Genomic DNA, 10,834 nt, shown 5'->3' with positions numbered 1-10,834 from the left:
ACTGTGTGCCAGATACTCTACTGGATGCTTCACATACATTTGATCTCATTTAATCCTCCTTCCAGCCCGATGAGGTAGGTACTATTACGGCCACTGATTTAATTGACAAAACTGCCAACAGTTCAGCTGGCAGAGGAGCAGAGTCAAGATTTAGGCTTCGGTTGGCCCGTTCCTTTTACCAAACACATCTTGGCTTCCTCCGTTCTCCCGTAAGTCAAATAGAGTTTCCTCATCTTCCCCAATCCTCAGGGACGGGGTCCGTGTGGTTTTCTTCCTCTTGCTTGTCCTGGGGCGCCCAGTGGGTGTGACTTGGGTTGCTCGATTTTGCCCCCCCGGGGGGACCTTTCCACAACTCAGGAGGGACTGTGGACCGCACAGAGCTCTTGGCCTGAGCCCCTGTTACGGGAGAAAGGAGCCTGTTGCCAAGGACTCCGAGGGGAGATAAATGCCGGGAGTGGACTCAACTCTGGTCAGGACCCAAGCACCCAGCCCTCCCAGAGACACTGTGTGAGCCGGGCCTGCAGACAGCCCCTCCCGCCGCCCCAGCCAGGGTGGTGCTTGCGTGGGGAGGACTTTAAATCCGGCCGCCAGACCCCTGGCCGGGAGAGGCGGAGAGGACCGGCCACCATGCACAGCTCCGGCAGTCTGCTGCTGCTGCTGCTGCTGCTGGCGGCCACCACGGGCCCCGCCGGCGCCCTCAGTGATGATGAGAAACGCGTGATGGTGGAGCTGCACAACCTCTACCGGGCCCAGGCGTCCCCACCCGCCGCTGACATGCTGCAAATGGTGAGTGCGCCTGGGGGAGGGGGTGGGGCGCTCGCCTGCCCAGACCGAAGGGGCGCCGAGCCAGGACCCCCCCAATCCCTCCCACCCCCGGGTTGAAGCTCCCTCAGAGACTCATCTCTCTGGTCAGTGACAGAATTCCTGATATTATGTAATTCACAGGTCCCCAGAGGCAGCCCCATTATACAGATCAGGAAACTGAGGCTCGGCGGGGCTTGCGGGTCCCACAGCTGGTAGAGCCAGACCTGGGAGCCCCAGCTTCCCACTCCAGTGACTCCTTCCCAGCACTTCCTAAAATGCAGGTGCCCCTGATTGAGGGGACGCAGGAAGTTCCTAATACAATGAGAGGAGGAACAAGGGCAGCAGGAAGGGCCCCAGCACCTAGGAAGGAGGGATGGTCTATGGAGGTGGGTGAGAACAGGAGCCAGAAGCGGCCCGGATCACACAGTTCAAATCCTGTCTCGGTCATGCAACAAGACCCGTGATTTGGGGGAGTCCCTTAAACTGGTAGGGACCCTCAGTTTTTCATCTGTAAAATGGGATCCTAATTAGAGCTACATATACATCCACATGGAGTGAATCTCACAGATATAACACTGGGAGGGGATGAAATCTAAAATATATATATACGTACAGTAGGACATACAGAAGGTTTGGTTTTTTTTTAATTTTTTTTTTTAACGTTTATTCATTTTTGAGACAGAAAGAGACACACATACACGGCATGAACCGGGGGGGGGGGGGGGGCAGAGAGAGAGGGAGACACAGAATCCGAAGCAGGCTCCAGGCTCTGAGCTGTCAGCCCAGAGCCCCACGTGGGGCTCGAACTCGCGGACCGCGAGATCGTGACCTGAGCTGAAGTCGGACGCTCAACCGACTGAGCCACCCAGGCGCCCCCAGAAGGTTTTAAACATGTAAAAAATACTATTGTATATTGGTGGGGACACATGCAAATATTGTCAGCATACAGGGACGTTCCTATAGATGATAGAAGCCAGATTTTGGGTGGCAGTATCCTCTGTCGAGAGGGAGAGTTATTTGATGGTAGGGTCAGGAGGCAGGGTGTTTATGCTCAAGATGAAAAAAGATAAAATCAGAAATTCACCCCCTTCCTGCCCTCCCTGAGAGCTGAACTGGCCATCCTCTGGGTCAACCTGGAGGATTCCTGGGCAGTGTCCAGGGACGCCACAGTTAGTGCCCCAGAGCAAGGTCACACCTGGGGAAGAGAGCAGTGAGCCTGAGGGTCCAAGACTGGAGTTATTGCTCTGTTCAATCTGGCGAAATGATTCTGGACCGGTCCCTCTACCTTCAAAGGCTTCCATTTCCTGATCTATCACTTGGGACTGGCAATTCCTACCCTGAGGGTCAGATGGGATGATGTATGACAGAGGTCAAGGGAGGCCTCTAGAAATGCACACAGCAGGACCATTCAACCCCTGTCGGCCCGGCAACCAGGAACTGTAGACGATAGATGAGGAGCACGGGAGGCTGGCACCTGCTCTGCCAGTAGTTCCCTGATTGAGGCCTGGAACTCATTGTTGAGCCTCAGTTTCTCCATCTGTAGATCCCTGATGCCCTACAGTCTCGTTGGCTACCCAAGCCAGGAGCTGCTTTGCGGACAGAGGTGGACCTTGGGGTGGGGCCACATTCTGGAAAGCAGTTTGGATATTCAGGGGATACGGTGCTGTCTGGTGCGAAGCGATGGGAGGAGGGGATGGCCTGGGACACCAGGATAAATTTGGGACAAGGCTCAGGCTCGACCTCAGCACGCGGTATATACAGACACTCTGGAGACAGACGGCCTGGTTCAAGCCTTGATTCTGCCATGTATTAGCTGTGCGACCTTGGCCAAGTGCCTTAACCTCTCTGTGTCTCAGCTTCCTCATCTGTAAATTGAAGATGATGACTACATAGCAAGTCCCTTGTAAGACGGTTGCCAGGATCAAATGAGTGAATGTTTATAAAGCACTTAGAACAGCGTGTGGCGCACAGTAAGGGCTCATAAGTGTTGGATTAACCAAAGAGGGAATGAATCCAGGATGACGCAGGTGGCAGTTATCATGGACGCCTTTCTCTCCCTGAGCGTCCACATCTAATCATCACCGCTTTTACCTCCCAGAGGGTTCAATTTTCCTTGAACCCTACTTCCCCATCCTCATTCCTTCCTACAACCCTGATCCAGTGTTTCATTACTTCTCCCAAGGACTCCTAAAACGGTCTCGGCCTGCTCCCCCAGCCTCCGGCCTCTGCTTCCAGAATGAACAATCCAACACATGGGCCTGACCTTGCTCAAAACCCTTCAATGGCTCCCACTGGCTCCTGACCACCTCGGGATAGACCTCCAGCTCCTGAGAAGGCTCTCTCTGTGTGTCTCACCCCTGCTTACACCTCCAGCCTCCTCTCCTGCTCAGTTTTTCCCTCAGTAACCTCAACAGCTTCTCCTTCCCCAGCCAAAATGTTGTATCTCACCTCTAGGCCTTTGCTCGTGCTGTGCCCCGGTTCAGATGTCTTTCCCCGTCCACCTGACCAATGCCTCAGTTTTAGCACTTAGCTTAGTGCCTCCTCTAAATGGCCCTCTTTGGTGTCTCTATAGTATCCATTGCATATGTGTCATTTAGCACACGGTGGCCCAATCACCAGTTTATGACAATGTGAACTTGGGCTTCTAGGTCCTTGCTCTCACCTCCAGGCTGGTACAGTGCCCAAGACTGTGTGTTGAATGAGTGGACGAATGAACGGACTTGCTTCCAGATGGTGACCACGTGGCCAATGTGGGTGGGTGCCGTGACTCTCAAATACCCACGGGGGTCTCTGGAAGACTGAGAAGACCTGAGACCCACAGGACCGACTCTACTGGCAGAACTCCATGCAGCCAGCCTGAACAGGAATCACAGCCGGGCTCAGTAGGGAGACCGCTTTTAAGCAGGGTCTGTCTCAGTCATCAACAGTTGACACATGCGTATCGAGCACCTGCTATGAGCCAGCACTGTGCCAGACACTGGGGTGACATACCCTGAAGGAGGTCGCAGTTTAGTCTGGAGCCCCGCACATCATCCCAGACACCCAGATCCAGGTTCCCCGTACCTTGCCCTTTCCCTCTCCCTACCCGCCCTTACTTACTCCCAGAGCCTGAAGATGCTCCGGGACCAGTGATTTGGGACAAAAACACCCAGGGAGGGAAAGGGATTCACCCATAGTCACAAAGTGGGGGGGTCCCAGTCCAGTGTGACCGCCCCTCCCCCCCCCTTCGCAGGCAGCTGCTCCTGAGAACCTTATGTGGGTGAGGAGCCCCGTCCCCCCCTCCTCTCAGGGTCGCCCAAGCTCTTGACACTTTACAGGCCGTCTGGCTCCCACAGCTGGCTGGGCCCCCAGAGGGTGGAAGAGGAGTTGCCGCCAGGCCATCCATTTCTAGGAGAGGCCAAGGACAAAGTTTAATGGGATCCAGGCCTTCCTCCTCAATCCTTTGTTAATCCGTCTTCCCACCCACACTGGGCCTGTCCTCCTGGCTGGGGACCCAGAGAACTCAGAGGTCCCTTAACCTAAAATGCCCCCTCCCGCTGCCTCACCTGAAGTCCCGCCTGAAGGACGGGACGTTGGGATCTGACAGCTCCTTGAGACACCAAGGCTCTAAAACTAGGCCTCTTCGTAAGGGTCACACAGGGACACTTAATTTTCTTGGGGAAAGGGGTTGTCAGTTGACAAGAGTTGAGAGCACCTGGGAATAGCACTTGGGAGGGAAGCCTGGAGCTGGTAAAGCCATGGAGGCTGGGCGACCCCAAGGGGAGAGTGGGACCTGAGAGGGGAGTATCATATTTATGGTGGGAGGGTGAGGGGTTGGGAGCAGCCCTTGAACATCTCACTGGACGTTCTGTGGTCTTCAGAGCAGGCAGACAGTCCTGGGAGGTAGGCAGGGCACAGCCGCCACCTTTCACACAGGAGGATATTAATATTAATTAATAACAACAGTGTCACAAACATCATCTCATTTATTCCTCCCAAAGCACCACGAGACTTCAGAAAGGTCAGGCACTCTGTCTAAAATCACACAGCTGGTAAATGGTCCCAAGCTTAGCTCACTCCATGGCCTGGGGTGGCACCCTCCCATCCCCCACCCCCACCCCCACAGAAGCCCGCCAGGAGCACAGACCTGTTCCTGATCTTGGCCAAGAGTCACCCCAGAGGAGGGGAGGGTCTCCGGCCCCCAGAGGCCCCCAGGACACCTTCAACCTTCTTCTCTGATCCCCAGAATTGTGGGTATCCTCACCTCTCTCTCCCGCAACCCTCTCCCACCTCCACCGAGCCCAAGGCGTTCCTCACCTTCCTCTCCGACCTGCCCCGCAGAGGTGGGACGAGGAGCTGGCCGCCTTCGCCAAGGCCTACGCGCAGAAGTGCGTGTGGGGCCACAACAAGGAGCGCGGGCGGCGCGGGGAGAACCTGTTTGCCATCACGGACGAGGGCTTGGACGTGCCGCTGGCCATGGAGGAGTGGCACCACGAGCGCGAGCACTACAACCTCAGCGCGGCCACCTGCGACCAGGGCCAGATGTGCGGCCACTACACGCAGGTGCGAAGCCGCTGGGCGGGTGGGCGGGGACGGGCCACAAGAGCACTGGGCGGGGCTACATGACTAGTGGGCGGGGCCGCACGAGCAGCGGGCGGGGCGGGGCAGAGGCCACCTGTCCCTTCACCGCCTGGGAGTCCGCTTCTTAAACTGCCTAAACCGTTTTCAGTTGACTACAAAACCCACCAGTCGTTTGCAAATCTATGTGGCCCCTCCCGTCCTCCTCGGACTGAGAGGACCTAAGTTAGGTGTCGCAGAGCCAGTTTCGTGGAGGGTAATTATTCTAGGCAATCCTGATCGACGTCTAAGCGGTCCTGTCCGACCTAAGTTAGGCAGGGCTGTTTGTGCCCGCGGTCTTCTGTCTCATTGTCCCTCTTCTGTCATTTCTCATAGCGTCTAAGTTGCTGCTTCTACTCTGCCAGGGACCGATAAAGCAAATAGACTATTGTGTTCTTCTGCTTTTAAAAACTATGTGTAAATGAGAGCAAATCGTCACTGAGCGAAGGTTCCAGGGAGACTCCGAGAGCATTTCCTGCCCCTCACAGTCACATTTTGCTTACGTCAGGGTTCTCACTGCACTTTGAAAGTTGGAGTTTGCAGATAAGAGGTGTTGGGTGGGGGTACCGTAGGGGTGTGTGTATGGGTGTGTAGAGGAATTAACATTAGTGTTCTTGAGTTCTTATTTTCTCCACCCAATGCTCATTGTTCAAACAATACCATGACAATTTTTTTTTTTTTTTTAATAAACATCTTCACACCCATATCCCCGAATTCCACTTTCCAGGGCTTCTTTTGAGTGGTATTTTTAGTGCTACTCTTTAGGGAAGGGAATCCTAGTATCATCCACCCAGATGGAGAGGTTGTAAGTGCCCAGCAACCCTCCCTGGTTCCCTTCCCTCTGCGCCCTGCAATTTCTCACACTTCCCTTACCCCCAGCATGAGCGCGCGAGCGGGATCTTCCTGCAAGGATTACCATCAGTGCCCAGCGGGAGTGGGGCTGCTCCACCTCCAGCCCCATGTTCTCCAGGGCTGAGTGCACATGAACTCTGGGGTCATTTCTGCCTGGGAGATGCTCCATACTGGTACCTTCAGCTGACTTAAGTAGAAAAACCCCAATCGTGGGGTTGTGTGTAGGATAATAGCCAGAGCTAGATCTCAGAGCAAAAACTGACCTCCATTTGAGCGACTCCCGAGCAGAGTGGGCCTAGAAAACAAGGGGAGGCTGCTGGTCTCAGCCCATGGCAGTGCCCGAACGTTTTGAATTTAAAAATTTTATACTTAAGACAGAATTCCTTCTAGCAGGTAGGGGGCCCAGACTTAGAAACAGCAGAGCAGATCCCTGCTTACTTGTGATTTGGGGGAAGCTCTGCTTCCAAAATGGCTTCTTCTGTTTCTTGGATTTTGCTTGTTACTGGTATCCAAGATTCTCCCATTTGAGATTCATTCCTTTGGATGTACCCTGTTTAAAATGCACAGGAAATTGCAAAAAAAAAAAAAAAAATGCACAAGAAGAATTTATGAGGGTATATACAAAGGGAAGGTTTTCAGAGAGGCCTGTCCAAACAATGTGTGTGGTTGGCAGGGGGAACTAGATTGTTCAGGACAAGTTCCACACCACCGCCCCGCCCCCTCCCCCACCCCCCCAGCAAAATCCCTGTTTAGAGTTTTGTCCTGAAGCTGCATGTCCTCAGACTTGGATCTCACAGGTTGTAGGGATCCTCTTCTCCCCACCCATAGAAGACTGGTGTAGAGACACTAGCTAGGGACAATCCCACCCAGACTAAACTGTTGAGTTTGCCCTCCTTCAGGTGGTCTGGGCCAAGACAGAGAGGATTGGCTGTGGCTCCCACTTCTGTGAGAAGCTCCAGGGTGTTGAGGAGACCAATATCCATTTGCTGGTTTGCAACTATGAGCCTCCGTGAGTGCCCAGGGAGTCCTGGGGGTAGGGGATGAGCAGGGCCAAGGGGAGGGTTGGGTTGGCAGTCTAAGAAAGTGGGAGGGGGCCAATCTGGGGCCTTGGGGGAGCTGTGAGGGCACCGATGGGAGTCTGCTCTCATTGACCCAGCAAGTTAGTTGGGAGCAAGTAAGACCCAGGGGTACTACCGGCCTAGGTGTGTGTATGAGGGATAAGGACAGGGGTTTGTAGGGACCGCCCCCCCGCGCCCAGCACAGTCCTCGCCTCCCGCAGGGGGAACGTGAAGGGAAAGAGGCCCTACCAGGAAGGGACTCCGTGCTCCCTGTGTCCCTCCGGCTACCGCTGCGAGAACTCCCTCTGTGGTGAGTTGGGGGTGGAGTGGGGAGGAGAAAGAAGGGGAGGGAAGGGATGCCTACAGGACGGTCCTAGAGCCTCCCAGGACTTCCAAGAGGTGCACGGGCAGGGGGAGGGGCCTGGCGGGATGCGACCTCCGGGGGCCCTTGGCGGGCCCACCCTATGCGGGTTCCCAAGCCCAATTCGCCTTCCTTGCTCAGCCACTTTGGCCCCCTGTCATTCAAAGTGACCGGTTTTCAACCCCCCAAGTGGAGGGTAGAGGAGAGTCCGGCGGCTCCCGAGTACCGGGCGAGGTGGGCGTGACCGGAGGGAAATGGTCCCCCCATGTGGGCGGAGCCTGGCGGTGGGCGTGGACTTGAAGGGACCAGGCCTGCGTCCGGCACAGGCACCTAGCTGGAGAGTCCCCTGAAAAAGTGATTGTGTGAGCGCGGAGAGAGGATTTGGACGAGGAGGATGGAGAAGCCACTGTTACAACGTTATAATAAAACAACAAGGTTATAAAAAAGTATCATTTAGGGGCCTGGGTGGCTCCGTCGGTTAAGTGTCCGACTTCGGCTCAGGTCATGATCTCTCAGTTTGTAAGATCGAGCCCCGCCTCGGGGTCTGTGCTGACAGCTCAGAGCCTGGAGCCTGCTCATCTGAGGCTGTGTCTGCCTCTCTCTCTGCCCCTCCCCCCGCTCACGCTCTGTCTCTGAAAAATGAATAAACCTTAAAAAATTTTTAAAAATATTTTTTAAATAAGTATCATTTATTATGAATGAAGGACATAGTCGCTGGAGAGGATGTGTTTGTGTGTCATCGTCAGACATTTGGTCGCCTCATCTTGATTGCCGGGGGGCTCCGGACACGGGGTCCTGCCACAGCACTAATGCCAAAGCCTTGTTTCTTATCAGAACTCATCAGAGACCGGGAGGAGGCTCAGGATTTGCCTTACCTGGTAACTGAGGCCCCATCTTCCCTGGCAACGGAAGCTTCAAGTTCTAGGAAAAGCGGTATCCCTTCTTCCGTGGCAACGGAAAATCCGTCCTCCTTGGTAACAGAGGTCTTGGGCACCCTGGCAACCAAGGCTCTTCCGGCTGTAGAAACCAAGGCCCCGTCTCCCTTAGCAACGGAAGATTCCCCCTCCATGGCAACAGAGGCTCCACCTTCCTTAACAACTGAGGTCCCTTCCTTTTTGGCAACTCACAGCCCCTTTGCCTTGGATGAGGGGCCAGCAACCTTCTCCAAATCGACCAATGATCCCATCTCCCAATTGGCAGACAAAGAGGCCAGCAGGACAAGAATGCCCCCCAAGACCCCAGAGAGTTCTCTGCACCCCAAGATGTTCTTGACAGGGACACGGGAGCCACGACCCCACTCCCAGAAAGCAGGCAAGGCCGAGGCCGAGTTGTCTCCTTCCAGTGAGGTCTTGGCCTCAGTTTCTCCAGTCCAGGACAAGACAGGTGGGCTGCCGGCCACATTGGACCACGTGGGGCACACCTCCTCCAAGTCCCTGTCTAACTCCCCCAATACCTCTGCCACCTCTAATGCCGTGGGTGGGCGAACCCTGGCCCTGCAGTCGTCTTTGCCAGGTAAGACCTGTAGTGTTCGTCCCACTTCCCCGTCTTCCTCTAGAATGTCGGCGCCCTGCCCCCAGCATAGGTGTTATGGCCATAGCGGGGCATGCACCCTCTGAGTCAGAGCTTCCTCCCTGGCTGCTGGGCCCCCGCTTGCATGCCTGGCAGGGAGGGTGGGAGGTCGGGCAGAGCTGTCTCCAGGCTGAAGCCCTCTCCCTCCCCACAGGCGCAGAGGGCCCTGAAAAGCCTAGCATCAAGTCAGGGCTGAAGTCGGGCCCTGGTCACATCTGGGGCCCCCTTCTGGGGCTGCTGCTCCTGCCTCTGCTGGTGCTGGCTGGAATCTTCTGAAGGGGTCATCACTCAAAGGCAAGGCCTGGTGGGGGGACCCTGGCCTCGTGCCCGCTCCAGATGGTCTTTCTCCAAGCAAGAGGCCACAGTTTCCTGGGAAGGTCCTGCTCTGTGGCCCAGTAGCTGCCCCCCCTCCCCGGCCCCCCAGCCTTGACCCCAGCTTCTGGCCAGACGCCAAGCCAGTAACCTTGTGCTCTCGGGAGGCCTGAGGCCAACTCCTGGCTCTGCCCCAGGAGTGCCTCTGCCTCTGTGGGGGTCTCCCCTTAGCTAGCTGCAGACCGTGCTGGGCAGGGTTCCTGCGGCCACTTGTGCCCATTCTCCCGTTGTCCTGTGGTCACGTTTCTGCTCTTCCAGGGACAGAAGATATCGGTGCTTCCCAGAGACCCCTTGACCCCTCCTAGTCCCCTGGCTTCTTCTTTAAGCCATCTGAGTCTGAGACTGTTTCCAGGAAGACCTTCTGCCTTCCCAGGGTGAAGAGATCAGCTGTCCTCCTGCCATCTCCCCCACCCTGTCCCCCGCCCCCAAACAAGATGCTTCTTGGCTGAAGGCCTTCTGGAAGGGAAAGGCTGCAGGGCACGCCTCATCCACAGATGCCTTTGGGGTGCGAGGCCTGGTTGGCTATGAGTTCAGGTTGCCACCTATGACTGCACCCCCTGCCTGGACCCCTCCTGCCCCTCCCACCTCAATCCTGGGTCTGGGTGGGGGTTCAAGAGAGATCCCTGCCCACCGGCCCTGCCAGAACTGTCTGCCTCTGCAGGTAGGGGGTTCTTCCTGAGCGCCCCCTCCCCCTACTTGCTGGTGTAGCCCCGGAGGGGGGTTTGTGAGGGGCAGATGAAGGACAAGCCCCACCTGAATGGGGTTCTATGGGGGGGGGGGATGGGCAGGCAGGGACCAGGGAAGGGAAGCAGCCCCTGACTCCTGAATAAAAGCCTGTGTAAGAATACCGAGTGTCTGTGCTTGTGAGGGGTGGAGGGCAAAAGGAGGGCTCTTTGAGAGGCCCTGAGGAGGTTCCCCTCCCAACCACTGGCAACGGTTCCTTCTCCCACACCTCCTGTCCCCACACACGCCATCCAGTCCTTCGGGGTGTCTTTCTTTTCCTTCCTAAAAACAGTCCCCCTCCACAACTCACATCTTCAGGCAGCCCGCGGGAAGGAGAAAGGGCCAAGGGGCTGGATCCCCCAGCTCCAGGAGTCACCAGTGGAGGCTAGTTGGGTTTTAGACCCAGAAGCAAGGAGTGGCATACAACCTCTTTGCAGGGTGCTGTCGCCCAGGCCCGTCGGGCACACAAGATCGGAAGGCTTTGCCAGCCCTCGGTGCC

The 10,834-nt window shown here is 56.0% G+C and overlaps 1 protein-coding gene across 2 annotated transcripts; it reads left to right on the top strand.

Moving 5' to 3' along the window:
- Positions 1 to 467: 467 nt before the first annotated feature.
- PI16 (peptidase inhibitor 16) lies at positions 468 to 10,458 on the top strand. Of its 2 annotated transcripts, none has more exons than XM_027057860.2 (7): positions 468 to 786; positions 5,125 to 5,346; positions 7,152 to 7,261; positions 7,532 to 7,620; positions 8,506 to 9,183; positions 9,395 to 9,534; positions 9,871 to 10,458. In XM_027057860.2, the coding sequence occupies exons 1-6, from the start codon at positions 628 to 630 to the stop codon at positions 9,514 to 9,516; spliced, it is 1,380 nt and encodes a 459-aa protein (XP_026913661.2). In that variant the 5' UTR covers positions 468 to 627; the 3' UTR covers positions 9,517 to 9,534; positions 9,871 to 10,458. The 2 variants fall into 2 exon arrangements, with proteins under 2 accessions (XP_026913661.2, XP_026913662.2); XM_027057861.2 differs by having other exon boundaries at positions 469 to 786; positions 9,986 to 10,458.
- The last annotated feature ends 376 nt before the right edge of the window (positions 10,459 to 10,834 follow it).

This window comes from Acinonyx jubatus, chromosome B2 (assembly GCF_027475565.1).
Source record: "Acinonyx jubatus isolate Ajub_Pintada_27869175 chromosome B2, VMU_Ajub_asm_v1.0, whole genome shotgun sequence".
In the NCBI taxonomy this organism is placed as follows: domain Eukaryota; kingdom Metazoa; phylum Chordata; class Mammalia; order Carnivora; family Felidae; genus Acinonyx; species Acinonyx jubatus.
The sequence above is the reverse complement of the archived record's forward strand: the minus strand, read 5'-3'. Positions and strand labels throughout refer to the sequence as shown.